The sequence below is a fragment of the Bufo gargarizans genome, chromosome 2, assembly GCF_014858855.1.
Source record: "Bufo gargarizans isolate SCDJY-AF-19 chromosome 2, ASM1485885v1, whole genome shotgun sequence".
Taxonomy (NCBI): Eukaryota; Metazoa; Chordata; class Amphibia; order Anura; family Bufonidae; genus Bufo; species Bufo gargarizans.
Window position 1 is genome coordinate 584,054,561 of NC_058081.1, and position 26,833 is coordinate 584,081,393.

Sequence of the window (26,833 nt, forward strand, 5' to 3'; positions counted from 1 at the left end):
AGCACCACCGGCTGATATGGAGCGTCTTAGCAGGAGGCAGCATTTCACCAACATGGTGGAGCAGTATGTGTGCACACGCCTACACGTACTGAATGACGGGTCTGCCCCCTTCAACTTCTGGGTCTCCAAATTGTCCACATGGCCTGAGCTTGCCCTTTCCCCTTGGAGGTGCTCCCTGCCCTGCAGCCGGTGCATTGTCTGAACGTGTGTTTAGCACGGCAGGGGGCGTCATTACAGACAAGCGCAGCCTCCTGTCCACAACCAATCTGGACGAGCTCACGGTCATTAACATGAACTAGGCCTGGATCCCTCAGGACTTGTCCGCACCTTGGGCAGAATAGACCTGTATACCGGCACTGAGCCGCCATTGTTATACTGCAGCGCAACTGCTCATTCTTGTATTTTGGATATTTCACACTCTTTTGGAGTGTACCCTAATTTTACAAAATTAAATTAAAACCAAAAACCTGTGTTGTCTACCTCGTCCTCCTCCACCGCCACTTCCACCTACTCTGCTACGTCCACCGCTTCCTCAAACTCCTACTCCATATGGACCTCCATGTTTTTATTTATATCATTTCACTACTTTGTCATTTACATTTTCTGATGAAATTCACCAATTTTGGTGTGTATAGTACCACTGCTATACCTAGTAGACCGGTAAAAAAAAAGAAAAAATTTTTTACTTACATTTTCTGGTGAAATAAACTATTTTTGGGTGTATAGAACCACTGCTATACCTAGTAGACAGGTTAAACAAAAAAAAATAAAAAATGCCAGTTATATATTCTGGTGAAATTCACAATTTTTGGGTGTGATGTACCACTCCTATACCTAGTAGACCAAAAAAAAAACACATTTGCCAGTTACATTTTTTGGTCTACCTCTACCTAGCTGACAGCTTAATAAATTTCAATAATTTTTCTGTTACAATAGACGTGTAGTATCAGATATTTTATTGGGTCACCACCATGACATGTCTAACATCCTGTAAAGAGCGGTCAGTGGGAGCACTGGTTGTTCTATTGAGGAGATAATGGTTCCGGTCAGTGTGGGTCCGGGTGTTGGTTCTGTTGGGCTTGACTATTACCATTCATGCAGATATCTTCTCCAGACATCCGGGGAAGATCGAGATCTCTGCAGAAGAACAAGAAGAATAAAAAAACTAGAGCTTCACACCCCATCATAGCCTGACACACGGCCTGCCCACCCCACATCACAGCCAGTACACGGCCTGCCCACCCCACATCACAGCCAGTACACGGCCTGCCCACCCCACATCACAGCCAGTACACTGCCTGCCCACCCCACATCACAGCCAGTACACCGCCTGCCCACCCCACATCACAGCCAGTACACTGCCTGCCCACCCCTCATCACAGCCAGTACACCGCCTGCCCACCCCTCATCACAGCCAGTACACTGCCTGCCCACCCCACATCACAGCCAGTACACAGCCTGCCCACCCCTCATCACAGTCAGTACACTGCCTGCCCACCCCACATCACAGCCAGTACACTGCCTGCCCACCCCACATCACAGCCAGTACACCGCCTGCCCACCCCACATCACAGCCAGTACACTGCCTGCCCACCCCACATCACAGCCAGTACACGGCCTGCCCACCCCACATCACACCCAGTACACGGCCTGCCCACCCCACATCACAGCCAGTACACTGCCTGCCCACCCCACATCACAGCCAGTACACTGCCTGCCCACCCTACATGACAGCCAGTACAACGCCTGCCCACCCCACATCACAGCCAGTACACCGCCTGCCCACCCCTCATCACAGCCAGTACACCGCCTGCCCACCATTTATCACAGCTAGTACACTGCCGGCCTACCCCACATCACAGCCAGTACACAGCCTGCCCACCCTACATGACAGCCAGTACACCGCCTGCCCACCCCACATCACAGCCAGTACACTGCCTGCCCACCCCTCATCACAGCCAGTACACCGCCTGCCTACCCCAATTCACAGCTAGTACACCGCCTAAGTGCTAGTACACTGCCTGCCTACACTACATCACAGCTAGTACACCGCTGCCCTACCCCACATCACAGTCAGTACAACGCTGGCCTACCCCCATTACAGTAAGTACACTGCTTGCCTACCCTAATTCACAGCTAATACACCGCCTGCCTAACCCTCATTAAAGTTAATACACCGCCTGCCTACCCTACATCACAGCTAGTACACAACTGCCCCCCCCCACATCATAGCAAGTACACAGCCTGCCTACCCTACTGTACATCAAAGCTAGTACACCGCCTGCTCACCCCATATAACAGCTATTAGACCACCAGCCTACCCCACATAACAGGTAATAGACCGCCTGCTCACCCCATGTAACGAACCGTTTCAGCAGACAAGGGGTTAAAATCCGTTTAGGCGATATGCCCCTTTCTGAAAGACAGGCACAGCTACTGCAGAACACCAAACTCCCGAACTGGATACAAAATAGCACTCCAAACTGGAACCTCGCAAATAGCTGCCAGCAGACGAACAGGAAAAGCATACAGTCAGCTTACACTCCTGGCAATCAGTCTCTAACAGCATACAGGGAATCCCCCCAATGACGAGACAAGGCTCCGTGTTGAGGGTCAGCAGTGGTCTGACTGTACTTCAAGTACAGCCTCTTTTATTCATAAGAAACATACATAGTACTGCCCACAGGGTTTTGAATTCCAACCAATCAATACCTTACAACACACACAATGCAAGTACAGCAACCAATCGTTCCCGCCCCCTAGAGGACCAGAAGGGAGACTGTGACACAGAACAGATACAACATATCCCCACAATGCATCATGGTTTCCTCCTCTCTGTCCCAGAGACAACCGAAGGCAATCCAATTATCTCTCAGGACAAAGGGAGATCACCAATACACATGTGGAGACAACAGGACAGACATCACCATCTAAACACACAATGGGACACCCCCACAGCAAACACAGACATTTAACATATCCCCAGATAGCTCAAGTCTGAGTGCATATCATTAGGTGAATGGCATTCAGAATACACGAATACAACAATATTAGCTATCTGGGTGCTCTCACATAATATACAATTTAACCGAACGCATAATAACATAAAATACAATTCTACAGACAGATTTAAGCTGTGCGGCCGGTCTGTCTTCTCCTTTACAGTTACTATGGGCCATAATCCTGAGGCAAGAGGCTTTTAAACAGTCCTCTCCAAAACCCAGTGGCGAGGTTGGTTTTGCCACACATCTCCCCCCCCCCAGGGAAGACTAACCAGATACCTGACCTCACGCCGGTCGGTACCTGAGTTAGTCTGGCAGCCCACCCACAACCAAATACTGGACCTGTTGAATCTTAGGGCCTGGCTCTGTTCTGTAGGTCCCCAGCTGTTGAGTGGGCATCTGCTACTCCTTGCTTTGTGGTTCTCCAGCTTGGAGCTGTAGGTACTTGGTGGGCAGAGGCCGACTGCGCTCTGCCCAGATGCCAGCTCTTCTGCTGGGGATGCCTGTGGGAAGTCAGTCTCTGGACAAGAGGATAGGGGAGGGCAGAGGCCGACTGCGCTCTGCCCTGATGCCAGCTCTTTCGCTGGAAAGGGATCAGTGGGTATTGCAGGCTCATCCCCTGCCCCCAGAACTCGGTTGGGAAGTAGCTGGGAAGGGGAGGGCTCGCTTACCTCCTCCTCCTGGTATCCCTGCGGAGATGGCTGGAGATCTGGTTGTTTGAGGGGGAGACCGACTGTCTCCTCTTTGGCTAAACAGCCCTGTTGCTGGGGGACTGGACCGACTGTCCCTACCCCCTGTGCTGTGAGTGCAGAGACCACGGTCCCATCTGCACAGTTGTGGGACTTACTGTCTCCCCCTGGTGCGTTAAGCTGCCGCTGGGGAGAGGGGGTAACGAGCTCCTCTCCCATACATACTTCCAGCCGCTGGGGAGGCCGACCGACCGCCTCCGCTCCCAATACAGTGTCCTGCTGCTGGGGAAAGGAGACTGGGCTCTCTATTCCCTGTAGGACACTCTGCCGCTGGGGGACAGGACCGACTGTCTCTGCCCCCTGTAACTCCGCCTGCCGCTGGGGAATGGAGACTGGGCTCCCAATTCCCAAAAAATCATGCTGCTGCTGGGGGGCAGGAACAACTACCTCTGCCCCCTGTAACTCAGCCTGCCGCTGGGGAGGGAGGCCGCTGCTCTCCCCTCCCTGCACTTCACACTGCCGCTGGGGAATGGAGACTGGGCTCCCTCTGTCCCGCAACTGTAACTTCCGATGGAGGTCCACCCAACGTGGCAGCTGACCGTCACCTTCTGCCCGGTATAGTAGGGTCTTGAACACTAGACTCCTCACGAACTTCACGGATTTCTCAGCTGGATTGGGTCCGAAGAAGTTCAGCCGCAACCACATCATACGGTCAAATTCCTCAACAGAGTATCTGTACTCCACTGCTGGTTCCATCCTGGTGCTTTTAGGGTCGCTGTACTGGGACATGCGTTGCCCTTAAATTGTAGAATCCACAGAAATGGTGTCTCCTGTAGCTGTCCTTCTGGCTGTAGGAACGATCCCGCTGCTTGCCACCAATTGTAACGGACCGTTTCAGCAGACAAGGGGTTAAAATCCGTTTAGGCGATATGCCCCTTTCTGAGAGACAGGCACAGCTACTGCAGAACACCAAACTCCGAACTGGATACAAAATAGCACTCCAAACTGGAACCTCGCAAATAGCTGCCAGCAGACGAACAGGAAAAGCATACAGTCAGCTTACACTCCTGGCAATCAGTCTCCAACAGCATACAGGGAATCCCCCCAATAACGAGACAAGGCTCCGTGTTGAGGGTCAGCAGTGGTCTGACTGTACTTCAAGTACAGCCTCTTTTATTCATAAGAAACATACATAGTACTGCCCACAGGGTTTTGAAATCCAACCAATCAATACCTTACAACACACACAATGCAAGTACAGCAACCAATCGTTCCCGCCCCCTAGAGGACCAGAAGGGAGACTGCGACACAGAACAGATACAACACATCCCCACAATGCATCATGGTTTCCTCCTCTCTGTCCCAGAGACGACCGAAGACAATCCAATTATCTCTCAGGACAAAGGGGAGATCACCAATACACATGTGGAGACAACAGGACAGACATCACCATTTAAACACACAATGGCACACCCCCACAGCAAACACAGACATTTAACATATCCCCAGATAGCTCAAGTCTGAGTGCATATCATTAGGTGAATGGCACTCAGAATACACGAATACAATAATATTAGCTATCTGGGTGCCCTCACATAACATACAATTTAACCGAACGCATAATAACATAAAATACAATTCTACAGACAGATTTAAGCTGCGCGGCCGGTTTGTCTTCTCCTTTAAAGTTACTATGGGCCATAATCCTGAGGCAAGAGGCCTTCAAACAGCCCTCTCCAAAACACTGTGGCGAGGTTGGTTTCGCCACACCCCATATAACAGCTAGTACACCGCTTGCTCATCCCATATAACAGCTAGTACACCGCTTGCTCACCCCATATAACAGCTAGTACACCGCTTGCTCATCCCATATAACAGCTAGTACACCGCTTGCTCACCCCATATAACAGCTAGTACACCGCTTGCTCACCCCATATAACAGCTAGTACACTGCTTGCTCACCCCATATAACAGCTAGTACACCGCTTGCTCACCCCATTTAACAGCTAGTACACCGCTTGCTCACCCCATATAACAGCTAGTACACCGCTTGCTCACCCCATATAACAGCTAGTACACCGCTTGCTCACCCCATATAACAGCTTGTACACCGCTTGCTCACCCCATATAACAGCTAGTACACCGCTTGCTCATCCCATATAACAGCTTGTACACCGCTTGCTCATCCCATATAACAGCTAGTACACCGCTTGCTCATCCCATATAACAGCTAGTACACCGCTTGCTCACCCATATAACAGCTAGTACACCGCTTGCTCACCCCATATAACAGCTAGTACACCGCTTGCTCACCCCATATAACAGCTAGTACACCGCTTGCTCACCCCATATAACAGCTAGTACACCGCTTGCTCACCCCATTTAACAGCTAGTACACCGCTTGCTCACCCCATATAAGAGCTAGTACACCGCTTGCTCACCCCATATAACAGCTAGTACACCGCTTGCTCACCCCATATAGCAGCTAGTACACCGCTTGCTCACCCCATATAACAGCTAGTACACAGTTTGCTCACCCCATATAACAGCTAGTACACCGCTTGCTCACCCCATATAACAGCTAGTACACCGCTTGCTCACCCCATATAACAGCTAGTACACCGCTTGCTCACCCCATATAACAGCTTGTACACCGCTTGCTCATCCCATATAACAGCTAGTACACCGCTTGCTCATCCCATATAACAGCTACTACACCGCTTGCTCATCCCATATAACAGCTAGTAGACCGCCTGCCTACCCTACATCACAGCTAGTACACAACTGCCCCCCCCACATCACAGCAAGTACACAGCCTGCCTACCCTACTGTACATCAAAGCTAGTACACCACCTGCTCACCCCATATAACAGCTATTAGACCACCAGCCTACCCCACATAACAGGAAGTAGATGGCCGCCCCTCTGTCCAGGCTTCTACTAACCTCACTACATCCACAGCCGCCCCTCTGTCCAGGCTACTACTCACCTCACTACATCCACAGCCACCCCTCTGTCCAGGCTTCTACTAACCTCACTACATCCACAGCATTCCCTCTGTCCAGGTGTTATACTCTGGAGTGGAGTGGCTATACTCTGGAGGGGCGTGACTAAGCAACTACCTGGCCTTCACTAGAGCCTCTGATGGTGAGGATAGGCTTGAGCTGTTAGGGTAGTTGTCAGGTACCACTATAGAGCAGTCCCTGAGTCAGTGGCAACTGACCAGGGGGTCAAAGATACCACACACCAGGATGGAACGTAGGCGAATCTCTACATCTTTTATCAGCAGCATGCACACAGACGCCTCTTTCAGAGCTCCCCTGGTCTCCTACCAGATTTTAGAGAACTCTCTTGAAGTTGCATCCGCAGCAGGGATACCAGAAGTAGAAGACACCGGACGTGGGATGTTAGGTTGTTGACCATAGACAACAAAAAATTGTGATTTCTTGGAAGACTCGATGACATGATTGTTGCACGAAAATTCAGCCCAAGGTAACAGTTTAACCCAGTTGTCGTGATGAATATTAGTGAAGTGGCGCAAAAAGTTGGTAATAATTTGGTTGACATGCTCTACTTGACCGTTGGACTGCGGATGATACGCCGAAAAGAAGTCCAGGGATACATTAAGTATCGTGCATCTTATAAAGCGAATACTAGTGAGCGCTTCTATTATGGAAGAGCTCAATAGTATGAATTAGGCTATTTTCACACTTGCGGCAGTGTGATCCGGCGGGCAGTTCCGTCGTCGGAACTGCCTGCCGGATCCGCCGATCTGGATGTGACTGAAAGCATTTGTGAGACGCATCCGGATGCAGATCCATTTCGCAAGGACGGTTCCGTCCCTTCACTTGTCATGCGGACAGACAGATCCATCTTGTATCTTTTTTCACATTTTTACCAGTGTGCGCATGCGCAGACCGGAAGGACAGATGCGGCATTCCAATATTTTGAATGTCAGATCCGGCACTAATACATTCCTATGGGGAAAAATGCCGGATCCAGCATTCCGGCAAGTCTTCAGTTTTTTTTCGCCGGAGATAAAACCGTAGCATGCTACGGTTTTCTCTTTTGCCTGATCAGTCAAAATGACTGAACTGAAGACGTCCTGATGCATCCTGAACGGATCGCTCTCCATTCAGAATGCATGGGGATAAAACTGATCAGTTCTTTTCCAGTATAGAGCCCCTGTGACGGAACTCTATGCCGGAAAAGAAAAACGCTAGTGTGAAAGTAGCCTTAGATGCCGTGAGTTGGGAGCGAAGCGCTGCAAGCGCTTGTAGTACTCACCCTCGCCAGTCTTCCTTGCTGGGACCGGCGCTTCACTGTCCTGACCGTGTACAGCGTCAGGATGTAGTGCGTGCACTATGACCTGATGCTGAACACAGGTGAACAGGAGCCGCGGCGCAGGATGGGTAAAAGGAGGTTTTTATTTTAATCTGATCTGAGGTCTGATGGGGTCTTACATTGAGGGCTGATCTGAGGTCTGATGGGGTCTTACATTGTGGGCTGATCTGAGGTCTGATGGGGGTCTGACAATGTGGGCTGATCTGAGGTCTGATGGGGTCTTACATTGAGGGCTGATCTGAGGTCTGATGGGGGTCTGACATTGAGGGCTGATCTGAGGTCTGATGGGGGTCTGACATTGAGGGCTGATCTGAGGTCTGATGGGGTCTTACATTGAGGGCTGATCTGAGGTCTGATGGGGGTCTGACATTGTGGGCTGATCTGAGGTCTGATGGGGTCTTACATTGAGGGCTGATGTGATGTCCTGATAAGGGGGCCTGATCTGATTTCCTGATATTTATGGGTGTCCGATCTGATGTCCTGATATTTATGGGGGTCTGATCTGATTTCCTGATATTTATGGGTGTCCGATCTGATGTCCTGATATTTATGGGTGTCCGATCTGACGTCCTGATATTTATGGTGGTCTGATCTGATTTCTTGATATTTATGGGGGTCTGATCTGACGTCCTGATATTTATGAGGGTCTGATCTGAGGATCTGATATGAAGTCTGATGAAAAAAAAAATTTTTCTTATTTTCCTGGGGTGCATCTTATCATCGGGTGCGTCTTATAAAGCAAAAAATATGGTAGCTTTCAGAGAGCTCTCCAAAATTTTTACGTGAGCTGTACGCCTCTATCAGACACAATACAGAGAGGGAAGCCATGGAGGTGGAAAATGTTCTCGATACATTTCTTGGCCAGTTGGGAAGCAGAAGGGAGTCCAAGCAGAGAAACAAAATGCGCCATTTTAGAGAAGCGGTCTACCACTACCCAAATCACAGAACAACCAGAGGAAGTGGGCAGATCCGTAATAAAGTCCATGGCTATTTGTTGCCAGGATACCTCAGGAACAGGAAGAGGAAGCAGAAAGCCAACTGGACATTGTTTGGAAGTTTTATTATGTGCATAGGATGGACAAGCAGCAACAGATTCTTGGATGTCTTGTCACATAGACGGCCACCAGTACCACTGCGCAATGATTCTGAAGGTCTTCTGCTGACCGGCATGACCCACCACTTTAGATGAATGGCCCCATAGTAAGACCTGCTTTCTAAGAGACTCTGCAAAAAAAGTCTTTCCAGATGGAATCTCAGATAGCTTGACAGGGCAGGCAGAGATTTTAGCAGGATCGATGATATGTTGGGGCTCCTCCTCCTGGTCAGTAGAATCAAAGGATCTCGAGAGAGCATCTTCTTTGATGTTCTTGTCTGGAGCACGAAAGTAAAGAATGAAATCAAAGCGGGCAAAGAACAGGGACCATCTAGCTTGTCGAGGATTAAGTCTCTGCGCAGACTGCAGATAGGTGAGGTTCTTGTAGATCACCACAGAATGACCTGCTCCCTCTAGAAGGTACCGCCATTTCTCCAATGCCATCTTAATGGCCGACAACTCTCTGTTCCCAATCAAGTAGTTGCGCTCAGGAGCAGAGAAGGCCCTGAAGAAGAAGCCACAGGTTGTCATCTTACCTGAGGAAGACTTTTGTGAAAGCACCGCCCCGGCTCCAATAGACGATGGATGCATCCATCTCCAGAAAGAAATGCTTACTGGCATCAGGACGATGGAGTACTGGAGCCATAGAGAAGGCCTGCTTCAAGGCTTGAAAGGCTGATTCAGCTGTAGCTGTCCAACTCTTCAGATTCGCCCCTTTGCGGGTCAAGGCTGAGATGGGAGCTGTCAAAGAAGAGAAGTGTGGTACAAACTGGCGGTAGTAGTTGGCAAACCCCTGAAAACATTGAATTGCCTTCAAACCATAAGGACGAGCCCATTTCAAAATTGTGGGACAGGTTCTCAGGATCCATCTGCAGGCCAGTATCAGATATTATGTACCCCAGAAATGGAAGCGAAGATTGTTCAAAGATACATTTTTCAAATTTGGCGTACAGATTATTATCTCTAAGCATTTTTAGGACCAGGGGGACCTATTTCCAGTGGGAGACCAAATCTGAGGAGAAGATTAGAATGTCGTCAAGATAGACCACAACACAGTAATTCTTAAAATACCGCCGGGGCATTGTTTAGCCCGAAGGGCATCAACAGATACTCATAGTAACCGTCACATGTGTTGAAGGCGGTCTTCCACTCATCCCCTTGAGGAATTCGGATCAAGTTGTAGGCCCCACGCAGATCTAATTTGGAGAAGATCTTAGCTTCTCTGAGGCGGTAAAACTCTGGTATAAGGGGAAGAGGGTATTTGTTCTTGACTGTGATATTATTTAGACCCCTATAATCGATGCATGGCCAGAGAGAACCATCTTTTTTCTTCACAAGGAAAAAGCCAGCACCAGCCGGAGAAGATGATTTCCAGATAAATCCTGTGACAGACTGAACCGTCACTGGGGCTGCTGGAGAAGCCTGAGGGCTAGCCTCCTTCATACAGACTATGGACCCAGAACTATGGAGACCCCCCTCAAACCCCCTCAGAACTATTAACCCTGATTTATGTGTGGAGGTTATAGGCCACATCTTTCCTAATGCCCATTAAAGGTGCAGGGTGTGAATCCAGCAACACAAAAAGGGTTAACTCCCAATGAATGTGTTAGTTTATTTATACCTTTGTTCTATTGTGTTAGCGATGGGATTAAGAAGTAGCCGACTCCGGTGTTGAGGAGAAGATCACCCTCTGATACACCCAGGAGATAATCCCATTACATGTGTCTCCTCTCTCCCTATGATTTCATTAAGACACTGGGGAGGGGATGTCTGTTTGCATGCTGTTCATGTTTGATTGATTTTTGCATATCGGGAAGGCTTGTTTGGTTTGGAGAGAGTTCCAGAGCTGAGAGCTGATTTGGAGTTCATGGTAAAACAAGAATAGCTACTGTGAAAGGCATACAAGGAGCTGCTAGGACGCGTCCAGCAGAGTGTCTCAGACCCAGTGGAAGCCACATACCAAGAGAGTGTGGATTTGATTGACTTTTCTGTGGAAGTTGTAAAGCTCACTGAGTCCCCAGGTGAGGCGCTGACAACAGGGCAGAGTGCCACAAGCCTCTGCCCAGCACCTGGTACAGCCCTGGGGTTCCAGGAAGAGAAGGCAGATGGCCTCTCTCCCCAGCGTCAGAGGGCATTCCAGGGAGAGAAGGTAGCTGTCCTCTCTCCCCAGCACAGATGGAGATCCAGGGAGAAGAGGTAGCTGTCCTCTCTCCCCAGCGTCAGAGGGCATTCCAGGGAGAGAAGGTAGCTGTCCTCTCTCCCCAGCATGAGAGGGCGTTCCAGGGAGAGAAGGTAGCTGTCCTCTCTCCCCAGCGTCAGAGGGTGTTCCACGGAGAAGAGATAGCCGACCTCTCTCCCCAGCGGCAGATGGAGACCCAGGGAGAAGAGGTAGCCGACCTCTCTCCCCAATGGCAGATAGAGTTCCCGGGAGTATAAATAGCCGATCTCTCTCCCCAATGGCAGATAGAGTTCCCGGGAGAGAAGGTACCTGACCTCTCTCCTCAGCGACAGATGGAGTTCCCGGGAGAGAAGGTAGCCGACCTCTCTCCCCAATGGCAGATAGAGTTCCCGGGAGAGAAGGTAGCTGACCTCTCTCCCCAGCAGCAGATGGAGACCCAGGGAAAAGAGGTAGCCGACCTCTCTCCCCAGTGGCAGATGGAGTTCCTGGGAGAGAAGGTAGCTGACCTCTCTCCCCAGTGGCAGAGGGCATTCCAGGGAGAAGAGGTAGCTGACCTCTCTCCCCAGCACAGATGGAGATCCAGGGAGAAGAGGTAGCTGTCCTCTCTCCCCAGCGTCAGAGGGCATTCCAGGGAGAGAAGGTAGCTGTCCTCTCTCCCCAGCATGAGAGGGCGTTCCAGGGAGAGAAGGTAGCTGTCCTCTCTCCCCAGCGTCAGAGGGTGTTCCACGGAGAAGAGATAGCCGACCTCTCTCCCCAGCGGCAGATGGAGACCCAGGGAGAAGAGGTAGCCGACCTCTCTCCCCAGCGACATTGGGCATTCCAGGGAGAAGAGGTAGCTGACCTCTCTAGCCAGCGGCAGTGTGGTTGCCCAGAAGATGATGTGGGTAGCATCACTCTCCTGCAGCAGAGTCAAGCGGACCAATTGGAAGAGGTTTTAGACTTATCTTGTCCAACTTAAATAGGTCCAGACCAGTTGGGGGTCTGGTACCTGGTTAGTCGACTGTTGGGAGGGGAGAAATGTGACAGACTGAACCATCACTGGGGCTGCCGGAAAAGCCTAAGTGCTAGCCTCCTTCCTACAGGCCATGGACCCAGAACTATGGAGACCCCCCCTCAAACCCCCTCAGAACTATTAACCCTGATTTATGTGTGGAGTTTATAGGCCACATCTTTCCTATTGCCCATTAAGGTGCAGGGTGGGAATCCAGTGACACAAAAAGGGTTAACTCTGCACTGAATGTGTTAGTTTATTTGTCCCTTTGTTCTATTGTGTTAGTGATAGTATTAAGAAGTAGCCGACTCCAGTGTAGAGGAGTAGATCACCCTCTGAGATAATCCCATCACATGTGTATCTTCTTTCCGTATTCTTTCATTAAGACACTGAGGAGGGGATGTCTGTTTGCACGCTGTTCATATTTGAGTTATGTTGTTAGACTTCTTGAATTGTATATATACTGAGTTGGTCTTCAATAAAGTGAGTTCTTGATTTACTCTTCAACATTGGTGTTGCCTGATTGAGGAGTTTAGCGTTCTGTCCAAATATATTAGCTCTGTCTGTTTTCTGGTGGATCTACCCAGTCGGGGTACTAGGCGGTCCATCACAAATCCTATATCAAGATTTTCTGTAATATATTCGGATATAGCTTGTGTCTTTGCTGGGGATAGATACGACAATGGGGAGGTGAAGAACCAGCAACCAGGTCAATAGGACAATCATAGGGCCTCTGAGGAGGTAACACCTCAGCCTCCTTCTTATCGAAGACGTCGGCATAGGCGTGATATGCGGCAGGCAGACCTTCAAGATTTGGTGGTACCCGGGGTAACTGAGCAGGCTGAACAGGAGAAAGACATTTTCCAAGGCAGGACTGTCACCAATGAAGCACCTCACCGGACTTCCAATCAAGAACAGGTTAATGGATACGGAGCAATGGTAGTCCCAAAAGGAGAGGACAGACTTGGAAGAATCAAGAACAAAATCTCTTCAGTATAGAGACCAACCGCCTGTATTTTCACAGGTCCAGTAGTAAATTGTATGGACTCAGATAGAGCACTTCCATCGACAGATGACACCATCAATGGTGTCTGCAAGCGTTGGACTGGAATACGATATTGATTCACTATGGCTTGCTGCAGGAAGTTTCCTGCCGATCCGGAATCCAGAAGATCCATCTCCGTGAATCTCCAAACTACAAAGTTGCCGGCAGAGTCAGGGGTAGAAAGGAATTATCTTCACCTAGGGTCACCTCTCCAACAGACCATAGGCTAAGGGGGTTTCCCGGCTTCAAGGAACAAGCACAGAGAAAATGATCAGAACCACCACAATAGAAACAAAGCCCTTTAGTACGGCGGTTATCACGTTCCTGTTCAGTCAGCCTGACTCAGTCGACCTGCATGGGCTCTGGAGCTGCAGACAACATGGAAGGGGTAGGAGCTCGCTGAAGGGAAGACGCCAGGCAAAAAGGTCTCCTTTCACATGCCACCTGGCACATTCCTGGAACCGTAAATCAATTTTATTAGCCAGGGAGACAAGGTCATCCAAGGTACAAGGAACATCCTGTCCGGCCAGCTCGTCCTTAATTTTCCCACAGAGACCTTCCCAAAAGGTAGTCACGAGTGCATCATTATTCCAGCCTAGTTCAGAGGCCAGCGTACGGAACTGGACTGCATAATGGCCCACAGATTGTCGCCCTTGACGCTACAGCAGTATAGAGGATGCGGCTAAGGTGGTCCGTCCTGCCTCGTCGAACACCCTGCGGAAGGCTTCTAGGAAGGCCTGTAGATCCATTAGGATTAGGTCATTCCTTTCCCATAGAGGGTGGATCCAGGCCAGTGCCTCTCCAGCAAGGTGTGACATAAGAAAAGTCACTTTGGCTCGGTCGGAGGCAAATTGGTGAGGCAAGAGTTCAAAATAAAGGGTGCATTGATTTATGAACCCCCGGACTGCTTAGGGTCACCACTGAAGCGTGCAGAAGCTGAAAGGCGAGGTCCAGAACCTGGTATGTAGGGACATGGCAGAGCAGGAGCTGGGTTAACCACGGCAGAGGGACCCGATGATGCTGGGTTAGCAGATGTCAGGTCATTTATACGCATATTTACATAGCATAAATAAGACAGATTTTGATCTTGGCGCTCACGCTGTTGGGCCAACTCCTGGTGTAACTCAGTGAGACTGGGAGGGTTCAGATCAGCAGGGTCCATGGCCTGAGCAAACTGTTATGCAAGAAGGTGTGGACCCACTGTGCCACTGAGTGGCTATACTCTGGAGGGGCGTGACTAAACAACTACCTGGCCTTCACTAGAGCCTCTGATGGTGAGGATAGGCTTGAGCCATTAGGGAAGTTTCCAGGGGCTACTCCAGAGCAGTCCCCGAGTCAGTGGCAGCTGACCAGGGGGTCAAAGATACCGGTGCAAGCCCCGAGGGGAAGGATATAGTCAGGACGTCCGAAGTCAGGGCAGGCAGCGATCAAGCAAAGTCCATAAACAAAGCCCAAGGTCAGAGGCAGGCGGCAAACAAGCAAAATCCGATAAATCCAAAAGTAGAGTCCGGTACACAGAAATGCAGTGACCATGAGTTGCTCAGGCATTTTCCTGGGGCAGGAAGTGCCTTTTAATATTTTCTGCAACCCAGCCATAGGCTGGGGAGATAGAGGGCATGTGTACTTGCAGCCTCACAAGGAAGGAGAGACGCCCGTGCACGCTCTAATCACAGTACAGGACTCAAGCAGGAAGTAAGCTCTGACACCGAGCACAGATACAAGAGTTAAGCAAACTGCTGCCCACACTTGTCAGCACAGACCATAGCAGCAGGAGGGAGCCCGGCGCCCGTGCCTGCCGGAAGGGGATGCAGTGCCGGCACGGACCGCTGGGCTAACAGCAGGATACTACTCACCTCACTACATCCACAGCCGCCCCTCTGTCTAGGCTTCTACTTACCTCACTACAGCTACAGCCTTCTCTCTGTCCAGGCTTCAACTTACCTCACTATATCCACAGCCACCCCTCTGTCTAGGATTCTACTTACCTCACTACATCCACAGCCGACCCTCAGTCCAGGCTTCTACTCACCTCTCTAAATCCACAGCCGCTCCTCTGTCTAGGCGTCTACTTACCTCACTACATCCACAGCCGCCCCTCAGTTCAGGCTTCTACTCACCTCACTACATCCACAGCCGCCCCTCTGTCCAGGCTTCTACTCACCTCACTACATCCACAGCCGCCCCTCTGTCTAGGATTCTACTTACCTCACTACATCCACAGCCGCCCCTCTGTCCAGGCTACTACTCACCTCACTACATCCACAGCCGCCCCTCTGTCCAGGCTTCTACTCCCCTCACTACATCCACAGCCGCCCCTCTGTCCAGGCTTCTACTCACCTCACTACATCCACAGCCGCTCCTCTGTCCAGGCTTCTACTCACCTCACTACATCCACAGCCACCCCTCTGTCCAGGCTACTACTCACCTCTCTACATCCACAGCCGCCCCTCTGTCCAGGCTTCTACTTACCTCACCATATCCACAGCCACCCCTCTATCCAGGCTTCTACTTACCTCACTACATCCACAGCCGCCCCTCTGTCCAGACTTCTACTTACCTCACTATATTCACAGCCACCCCTCTGCCCAGGCAACTACTTACCTCACTATATCCACAGCTGCTCCTCTGTCCAGGCTTCTACTCACCTCACTACATACACAGCCGCCCCTCTGTCTTGGCTTCTACTTACCTCACTATATCCACAGCCGCCCCTCTGTCCAGCCAGCTACTCCCCTCAATATATCCACAGCCACTCCTCTGTCCAGGCTTCTACTTACCTCACTATATCAACAGCCTTCCCTCTGTCCAGGCTTCTACTTACCTCACTACAACCACAGCTGCCCCCCTGTCCAGGTTACTACTTACCTCACTACATCCACCCTTCTGTCCAGGCTTCTACTCACCTCTCTACATCTACAGCCTCCCCTCTGTCTAGGCCTTTAATTACCTCACTACATCCACAGCCTTCCCTCTGTCCAGGCTTCTACTTACCTCACTACATCCACAGCTGCCCCTCTGTCCTGGCTTCTACTCACCTCACTATATCCACAGCCGCCCCTCTGTCCAGGCTACTACTCACCTCACTACATCCACAGCCGCCCCTCAGTCCAGGCTTCTACTGACCTCACTATATCCACAGCCACCCCTCTGTCCAGGCTTCTACTCACCTCACTATATCCACAGCCGCCCCTCTGTCCAGGCTTCTACTTACCTCACTATATCCACAGCTGCCCCTCTATCCAGGCTTCCACTCACCTCACTACATCCACAGCCGCCCCTCTGTCCAGACTTCTACTTACCTCTGTATATCCATAGCCACCCCTCTGTCTAGGCTTCTATTTACATCACCATATCCACAGCCACCCCTCTGTCCAGGCTTCTACTCACCTCACTACATCCACAGCCGCACCTCAGTCCAGGCTTCTACTTACCTCTGTATATCCATAGCCGCCCCTCTGTCCAGGCTTCTACTTACTTCAATATATCCATAGCCACTCCTCTGTCCAGGCTTCTACTTACTTCACTATATCCACAGCTACCCCTCTGTCCAGGCTTCTACTCATCTCACTACATCCACAGCCGCCCCTCTGTCCAGGCTTCTACTCACCTCACTATATCCACAGCCGCCCCTCTGTCCAGGCTTCTACTCACCTCTCTATATCCACAGCCACCCCTCTGTCTAGGCTTCTACTCATCTCACTACATCCACAGCCGCCCCTCTGTCCAGGCTTCTACTCATCTCACTACATCCACAGCCGCCCCTCTGTCCAGGCTTCTACTCACCTCACTATATCCACAGCCGCCCCTCTGTCCAGGCTTCTACTCACCTCTCTATATCCACAGCCACCCCTCTGTCTAGGCTTCTACTTAACTCACTGTATCCACAGCCGCCCCTCTGTCCAGGCTTCTACTCACCTCAATATATCCACAGCCGCCCCTCTGTCCAGGCTTCTACTCACCTCACTACATCCACAGCCGCCCCTCTGTCCAGGCTTCTACTCACCTCAATATATCCACAGCTGTCCCTCTGTCCAGACTTCTACTCACCTCACTACATCCACAGCATTCCCTCTGTCCAGGCTTCTACTCACCTCACTATATCCACAGCATTCCCTCTGTCCAGGCTTCTACTTACCTCACTACATCCACAGCCGCCCCTCTGTCCAGGCTTCTACTCACCTCACTACATCCACAGCCGCCCCTCTGTCCAGGCTTCTACTCACCTCACTACATCCACAGCTGCCCCTCTGTCCAGACTTCTACTCACCTCACTATATCCACAGCATTCCCTCTGTCCAGGCTTCTACTCACCTCACTACATCCACAGCCGCCCCTCTGTCCAGACTTCTACTCACCTCACTACATCCACAGCTGTCCCTCTGTCCAGGCTTCTACTCACCTCACTACATCCACAGCTGCCCCTCTGTCCAGGCTTCTACTCACCTCTCTACATCCACAGCCGCCCCTCTGTCCAGGCTTCTACTTACCTCACCATATCCACAGCCACCCCTCTATCCAGGCTTCTACTTACCTCACTATATTCACAGCCACCCCTCTGCCCAGGCTACTACTTACCTCACTATATCCACAGCTGCTCCTCTGTCCAGGCTTCTACTCACCTCACTACATACACAGCCGCCCCTCTGTCTAGGCTTCTACTTACCTCACTATATCCACAGCCGCCCCTCTGTCCAGCCAGCTACTCCCCTCAATATATCCACAGCCGCTCCTCTGTCCAGGCTTCTACTTACCTTACTATATCAACAGCCTTCCCTCTGTCCAGGCTTCTACTTACCTCACTACAACCACAGCTGCCTCCCTGTCCAGGTTACTACTTACCTCACTACATCCACCCTTCTGTCCAGGCTTCTACTCACCTCTCTACATCCACAGCCGCCCCTCTGTCCAGGCTTCTACTCACCTCTCTACATCTACAGCCGCCCCTCTGTCTAGGATTCTACTTACCTCACTATATCCACAGCCTTCCCTCTGTCCAGGCTTCTAATCACCTCACTACATCCACAGCCGCCCCTCTGTCCAGGCTACTACTCACCTCACTACATCCACAGCCGCCCCTCTGTCCAGGCTTCTACTCACCTCACTACATCCACAGCCTTTCCTCTGTCCAGGATTCTACTTACCTCACTACATCCACAGCCGCCCCTCAGTCCAGGCTTTTACTTACTTCTGTATATCCATAGCCACCCCTCTGTCTAGGCTTCTACTTACCTCACCATATCCACAGCCACCCCTCTATCCAGGCTTCTACTCACCTCACTACATCCACAATCACCCCTCAGTACAGGCTTATACTTACATTCTATATCCACAACAACCCCTCTGTCTAGGCTTCTACTTACCTCACCATATCCACAGCCACCCCTCTGTCCAGGCTTCTACTTATCTCACTATATCCACAGCCGCCCCTCTGTCCATGCTTCTACTCACCTCACTACATCCACAGCCGCCCCTCTGTCCAGTCATCTACTCACCTCAATATATCTATAGCCGCTCCTCTGTCCAGGCTTCTACTAACCTCACTATATCCACAGCCTTCCCTCTGTCCAGGCTTCTACTTACCACACTACATCCACAGCTGCCCCCCTGTCCAGGCTACTACTTACCTCACTACATCCACAGCCACCCTTCTGTCCAGGCATCTACTTACCTCACTACATCCACAGCCACCCCTCTGTCTAGGCTACTACTTACCTCAGTACATCTACAGCCACACCTCTGTCCAGGCTTTTACTCACCTCTCTATATTCACAGCCACCCTTCTGTCTAGGCTTCTACTTACCTCACCATATCCACAGCTGCCCCTGTATCCAGGCTTCTACTCACCTCACTATATCTACAGCCGCCCATCTGTCCAGGCTTCTACTCACCTTTCTATATCCACAGCCACCCCTCTGTCCAGGCTTCTACTTCCCTCACTACATCCACAGCCTTCCCTCGGTCTAGGCTTCTACTTACCTCACTATATCCACAGCCGCCCATCTGTCTAGGCTTCTAATTACCTTACCTTATCTACAGCCGCCCCTCTGTCCAGGCTTCTACTCACCTCACTATATCCACAGCCACCCCTCTGTCCAAGCTTCTACTTACCTCAATACATTCACAGCCGCCCCTCTGTCCATGCTTCTACTCACCTCACTACATCCACAGCCACCCTTCTATCCAGGCTTCTACTCACCTCACTACATCCACAGCCACCCCTCTGTCCAGGCTTCTAATCACTTCACTACATCCACAGCCGCCCCTCTGTCCAGGCTTCTTCTCACCTCTCTACATTCACAGCCGCCCCTCTGTCCAGGCTACTACTTACCTCACTACATCCACAGCCACCCCTCTGTCTAGGCTTCTACTTACCTCACCATATCCACAGCTGCCCCTGTGTCCAGGCTTCTACTCACCTCTCTATATTCACAGCCACCCCTCTGTCCAGGCTTCTTATCACCTCTCTATATTCACAGCCACCCCTCTGTCCAAGCTACTACTTACCTCACTACATCCACAGCCACCCTCTGGCCAGGCTACTACTCACCTCACTACATCCACAGCTGCCCCTCTGTCCAGGCTTCTTCTCACCTCTCTATATTCACAGCCGCCCCTCTGTCCAGGCTACTACTCACCTCACTACATCCACAGCCGCCTCTATGTCCAGGCTACTACTTACCTCACTACATCCACAGCCGCCTCTATGTCCAGGCTACTACTTACCTCACTATATCCACTGTTGCCCCTCAGTCCAGGCTTCTACTTACTTCTGTATATCCATAGCCACCCCTCTGTCTAGGCTTCTACTTACCTCACCATATCCACAGCCACCCCTCTATCCAGGCTTCTACTCACCTCACTACATCCACAATCATCCCTCAGTCCAGGCTTATACTTACATTCTATATCCACAGCCCCCCCTCTGTCTAGGCTTCTACTTACCTCACCATATCCACAGCCACCCCTCTGTCCAGGCTTCTACTTATCTCACTGTATCCACAGCTGCCCCTCTGTCCAGGCTACTACTCACTTCACTACATCCACAGCCGTCCCTCTGTCCAGGCATCTACTCACCTCACTACATCCACAGCCGCCCCTCTGTCCAGGCTTCTACTCACCTCACTACATCCACAGCCGCCCCTCTGTCCAGGCTTCTACTTACCTCACTATATCCACAGCCGCCCCTCTGTCCAGGCTTCTACTCACCTCACTATATCAACAGCTGGTCCTCTGTCCAGGCTTCTACTTACCTCACTACATCCACAGCTGCCCCCCTGTCCAGGCTACTACTTACCTCACTACATCCACAGCCATCCTTCTGTCCAGGCATCTACTTACCTCACTACATCCACAGCCACCCCTCTGTCTAGGCTACTACTTACCTCAGTACATCCACAGCCACACCTCTGTCCAGGCTTTTACTCACCTCTTTATATCCACAGCCACCCCTCTGTCTAGGCTTCTACTTACCTCACCATATCCACAGCTGCCCCTGTGTCCAGGCTTCTACTCACCTCACTATATCCACAGCCGCCCATCTGTCCAGGCTTCTACTCACCTCACTACATCCACAGCCGCCCCTCTGTCCAGGCTTCTACTTCCCTCACTACATCCACAGCCGCCCCTCTGTCCAGGCTACTACTCACCTCACTACATCCACAGCCACCCCTCTGTCCAGGCTTCTACTTACCTCACTACATCCACAGCCACCCCTCTGTCCAGGCTTCTACTTACCTCACTACATCCACAGCCTTCCCTCGGTCTAGGCTTCTACTCACCTCACTATATCCACAACCGCCCATCTTTTCTAGGCTTCTAATTACCTTACCTTATCTACAGCCGCCCCTCTGTCCAGGCTTCTACTCACCTCACTATATCCACAGCCACCCCTCTGTCCAAGCTTCTACTTACCTCAATACATTCACAGCCGCCCCTCTGTCCATGCTTCTACTCACCTCACTACATCCACAGCCACCCTTCTATCCAGGCTTCTACTCACCTCACTACATCTACAGCTGCCCCTCTGTCCAGGCTTCTAATCACTTCGCTACATCCACAGCCGCCCCTCTGTCCAGGCTTCTTCTCACCTCTCTACATCCACAGCCGCCCCTCTGTCCAGGCTACTACTTACCTCACTACATCTACAGCCACCCCTCTGTCTAGGCGTCTACTTACCTCACCATATCCACAGCTGCCCCTCTGTCCAGGCTTCTTCTTACCTCTCTATATTCACAGCCACCCCTCTGTCCAGGCTACTACTTACCTCACTACATCCACAGCCACCCTCTGGCCAGGCTACTACTCACCTCACTACATCCACAGCTGCCCCTATGTCCAGGCTTCTTCTCACCTCTCTATATTCACAGCCGCCCCTCTGTCCAGGCTACTACTCACCTCACTACATCCACAGCCGCCTCTATGTCCAGGCTACTACTTACCTCACTACATCCACAGCCGCCTCTATGTCCAGGCTACTACTTACCTCACTATATCCACTTTTGCCCCTCTGTCCAGGCTACTACCCACCTCACTACATCCACAGCCGCCCCTCTGTCCAGGCTACTACTCACCTCACTACATCCACAGCCGCCCCTCTGTCCAGGTTACTACTTACCTCACTACATCCACAGCCGCTCCACTGTCCAGGCTTCTTCTCACCTCTCTATATCCACAGCCAACCCTCTGGCCAGGCTACTACTTACGTCAGTACATCCACAGCCGCCCCTCTATCCAGGCTACTACTCACCTCACTACATCCACAGCCGACCCTCTGTCCATGCTTCCACTCACCTAACTAAATCCACAGCCGCCCCTCTGTCCAGGTTACTACTTACCTCATTACATCCACAGCCGCCCGTCTGTCCAGTCTTTTACTCACCTCCTCATACAAGCAAATCAGGTTAGTATTTGGAATGGGGAATGTTGTCTTTTTAGAGGGTCTTGAAATGGACAAAAAGTGTTGTTGTAGAAGTCATATTGGGGGTAACTATCTTCTCATTGCGGGATATACTGGGGCGCTCTACCTCTGCTCTGTTGGGAGTAGTAGCTCCCTCACATACATTACCCGTTCAGCTCCACCTCCTGGATGGTCTCTGGTAACTGCACTTTACACGTCTCGGTTAAGAAGAAAGCAGCGACTCCGGACAGAAGGGACATGGAGCTGAAGACCACAGAGGGCAGGAACGGCCACATGTCTTCCAGCAGGATGACCAGAGGGGCCACAGAGCTGCCCAGCCTGGTCATGAAGGAGCAGAAGCCCAGGCCAGTCTGCCTGCAGAAAGCAGAGGACAAGAATTAGCATAAAAACCCTCAGCATCCACAATAGACGTCCCCACAAGAGTGTCTACAACTGAGCTCACATACAGAACGAAGACCAACATGACCACCAGGGGCACCAAAGACGCTGAATGATGTCATATTGCAAGATACAATTACTAAATAGGCAGTATAAGTTCAGAAGAACATGGCTGCCTCTATCCACACACAACGCCCCCCCCTGTGTCATGGTTGCGACTGGTATTGCAACTCAGACCCATTCAAATGAAGACCAGACACATGGATGAGAGGAGGGCAGCCATGTTCTAATTTCTTACCACCTTTTTTACCGAAAGCTGAGATTGACCCTAGACTATCCTTACAATAAATGTCGCCTTGTAGCCCTAGCCTTACAGGAACGACATGGCGTTTACCAACCTAAGGACAGTCGGATACAGCTCAGCTGTGAAAAGGAACGCTGTAGTAAATGCCGCCTCCGAGAAGCCCTTCCCTATGATGGCCACCAGGGAGCGCCAGTGTCCTGAAACAAATGACAGCAAAGGTTACAGCAGCTACAGTGAGGCATGAGGTGTCAGGGTACACAAGGGATAGTAGTGAGGTTACCTGGAGGTGTGAGGTATGTGAGGGTATACGGGGGATAGTAGTGAGGTATGTGAGGGTATACAGGGGATAGAAGTGAGGTTACCTGGAGGTGTGAGGCATGTGAGGGTATATGGGGGATAGTAGTGAAGTTACCTGGAGGTGTGAGGTATGTGAGGGCATATGGGTGATAGTAGTGAGGTTACCTGGAGGTGTGAGGTATGTGAGGGTATATCGGGGATAGAAGTGAGGTTACCTGGAGGTATGAGGTATGTGAGGGTACACAGGGGATAGTAGTGAGGTTACCTGGAGGTGTGAGGTATGTGAGGGTATATCGGGGATAGAAGTGAGGTTACCTGGAGGTATGAGGTATGTGAGGGTATACAGGGGATAGTAGTGAGGTTACCTGGAGGTGTGAGGTATGTGAGGGTATACAGGGGATAGTAGTAAGGTTACCTGGAGGTATGAGGTATGTGAGGGTATACGGGGGGATAGTAGTGAGGTTACCTGGAGGTGTGAGGTATGTGAGGGTATATGGGGGATAGAAGTGAGGTTACCTGGAGGTGTGAGGCATGTGAGGGTATACGGGGGGTAGTTGTGAGGTTACCTGGAGGTGTGAGGTATGTGAGGGTATACCGGGGATAGTAGTGAGGTTACCTGGAGGTGTGAGGTATGTGAGGGTATACCGGGGATAGGAGTGAGGTTACCTGGAGGTGTGAGGTATGTGAGGGTATATCGGGGATAGTAGTGAGGTTACCTGGAGGTGTGAGGTATGTGAGGGTATACGGGGGATAGTAGTGAGGTAACCTGGAGGTGTGAGGTATGTGAGGGTATATCGGGGATAGTAGTGAGGTTACCTGGAGTTGTGAGGTATGTGAGGATATACGGGGGATAGTAGTGAGGTTACCTGGAGGTGTGAGGTATGTGAAGGTATATCGGGGATAGAAGTGAGGTTACCTGGAGGTGTGAGGCATGTGAGGGTATACGGGGGATAGTAGTGAGGTTACCTGGAGGTGTGAGGTATGTGAGGGTATACCGGGGATAGTAGTGAGGTTACCTGGAGGTGTGAGGTATGTGAGGGTATACCGGGGATAGGAGTGAGGTTACCTGGAGGTGTCAGGTATGTGAGGGTATACGGGGGATAGTAGTGAGGCTACCTGGAGGTGTGAGGTATGTGAGGGTATACGGGGGATAGTAGTGAGGTAACCTGGAGGTGTGAGGTATGTGAGGGTATATCGGGGATCGAAGTGAGGTTACCTGGAGTTGTGAGGTATGTGAGGATATACGGGGGATAGTAGTGAGGTTACCTGGAGGTGTGAGGTATGTGAAGGTATATCGGGGATAGTAGTGAGGTTACCTGGAGGTGTGAGGTATGTGAAGGTATATCGGGGATAGTAGTGAGGTTACCTGGAGGTGTGAGGTATGTGAGAATATACGGGGGATAGTAGTGAGGTTACCTGGAGGTGTGAGGTATGTGAGGGTATACGGGGGATAGTAGTGAGGTTACCTGGAGGTGTGAGGCATGTGAGGGTATACGGGGGATAGTAGTGAGGTTACCTGGAGGTGTGAGGTATGTGAGGGTATACGGGGGGATAGTAGTGAGGTTACCTGGAGGTGTGAGGTATGTGAGAATATACGGGGGATAGTAGTGAGGTTACCTGGAGGTGTGAGGTATGTGAGAATATACGGGGGATAGTAGTGAGGTTACCTGGAGTTGTGAGGTATGTGAAGGTATATCGGGGATAGTAGTGAGGATACCTGGAGTTGTGAGGTATGTAAGGGTATACGGGGGATAGTAGTGAGGTTACCTGGAGGTGTGAGGTATGTGAGGGTATATCGGGGATAGTAGTGAGGTTACCTGGAGGTGTGAGGTATGTGAGGGTATATCGGGGATAGTAGTGAGGTTACCTGGAGGTGTGAGGTATGTGAGGGTATACGGGGGGATAGTAGTTAGGTTACCTGGAGGTGTGAGGTATGTGAGTGTATACAGGGGATAGTAGTGAGGTTACCTGGAGGTGTGAGGTATGTAAGGGTATACGGGGGGATAGTAGTGAGGTTACCTGGAGGTGTGAGGTATGTGAGGGTATACGGGGGGATAGTAGTGAGGTTACCTGAGGTGTGAGGTATGTGAGGGTATACGGGGGATAGTAGCGAGGTTACCTGGAGTTGTGAGGTATGTGAAGATATACGGGGGATAGTAGTGAGGATACCTGGAGTTGTGAGGTATGTGAAGATATACGGGGGATAGTAGTGAGGATACCTGGAGTTGTGAGGTATGTGAAGATATACGGGGGATAGTAGTGAGGATACCTGGAGTTGTGAGGTATGTGAGGATATACGGGGGATAGTAGTGAGGTTACCTGGAGGTATGAGGCACGTGAGTCCTATAGAGACGCCTGTGATAATCAGGGACCCCCCTTGGCACTGTTTGCGCCCAATGCGGTCCAGTAGGAGGTAGAGTCCTAGCTTTGCTGGAATCTCGATGGCACCAAAGATGAAGTGAGTGAGGAAAGGGCTGAGGCTGAAGCCGGTGACCTGGAAGCTGATGCCATAATAACTGAAGGCGACTCCGAACCTGCAGGAGAAGAAAGCCACCACCAGGGCGTGAGGACAGCTGGGTTTTCTTGTGCAGACTTATGGGGGACACGTCTATGACTTGGGGAATTCCAGATTTATGAGTTATGACATCCAGATTATTGGTTGCCAGCAGCAGTCACCTAGTGGCGGTCCCCATTTTCAGATGTGGGATGTGACGCTGTCTCCATCTCTAATGGGTAGGTGCTCCAGGTTTCATGGTGAGTTGAGAACAGACGGCCACCACCACTTTCACTCATTCATGCTGCGAGCTGTCGTTATATTACTGTCACCAGGGTAGGGAACGGTGCAGCCCTCTATTCCACCCGCACCACTCTCCCCACCTACTTGCATTCTCCACCCTAAAGTCCGGCTCACACTTGACTAAATGTAGAAGAATAAATCTAGTGAGGCACTTGAGTACTGTAGGCAGAAAAGAAGTCACCACAAGTCAGGCAACATCAGGACCAGATCAGACACCAAAAGCTAAGTTAGAATCAGGCCAGAGTCCCAACCAGAGAGATACGACAGAACCAAGACAAGGTACAAACACAGAGTCAAATACCAGATGGGGACAGTCAGAGGAATAATCAGTGGTCAGGAGCGAGGTCAGGGACAATCAAAGAATCAGGAAACTGGGGATCGAAAAATACTAATGCACATTGGTGAGGCTAAGATGACCAATCACAGGCACCAGTGGCCAGAAGCTGCCTGTGATGCTGGAGACGTGCATCTCCCCACTGACAGGCCGGTTGGTTGGTTGCCACAGCAATGGAATGGCCCTGGCCACACTGCAAGGCGAGACGCCTGGCTCGCCGCCGGACCATGGGCAGGTAAGTACGGAACAGTTACAGGCAGAGATTTCTCTTTTTTTCTGTTCTTATTTGTTTTTTTTTTAAAAAAGCTTTTCGCTCAAAACAAGTGGAAGGAAAGACCAAGCTGCATATCCTGAATATTCAGTGTCAATAAGAATCGACTCTGGGACGCAGCCCAGCCGGAGAACGGACGCTTAATCTCTGCGCTCTGTGTCAGGCTGGTCTCACTGCAGCTCATTATAGCAGC

At 51.0% G+C, this 26,833-nt stretch overlaps 1 protein-coding gene across 1 annotated transcript in view; it reads right to left on the minus strand.

Moving 5' to 3' along the window:
- Nucleotides 1-1,046: 1,046 nt before the first annotated feature.
- LOC122926163 (solute carrier family 22 member 7-like) overlaps nucleotides 1,047-26,833 on the minus strand; it is a 124,931-nt gene continuing 99,144 nt past the window's right edge. Inside the window, exons 7-10 of the mRNA XM_044277542.1 lie at nucleotides 25,558-25,772; nucleotides 23,036-23,138; nucleotides 22,407-22,613; nucleotides 1,047-1,137 (exon numbers count right to left, since the gene is read on the minus strand). Of these exons, the coding sequence (XP_044133477.1) occupies nucleotides 1,047-1,137; nucleotides 22,407-22,613; nucleotides 23,036-23,138; nucleotides 25,558-25,772 (616 nt within the window). The remainder of the gene's footprint in view (nucleotides 1,138-22,406; nucleotides 22,614-23,035; nucleotides 23,139-25,557; nucleotides 25,773-26,833) is intronic.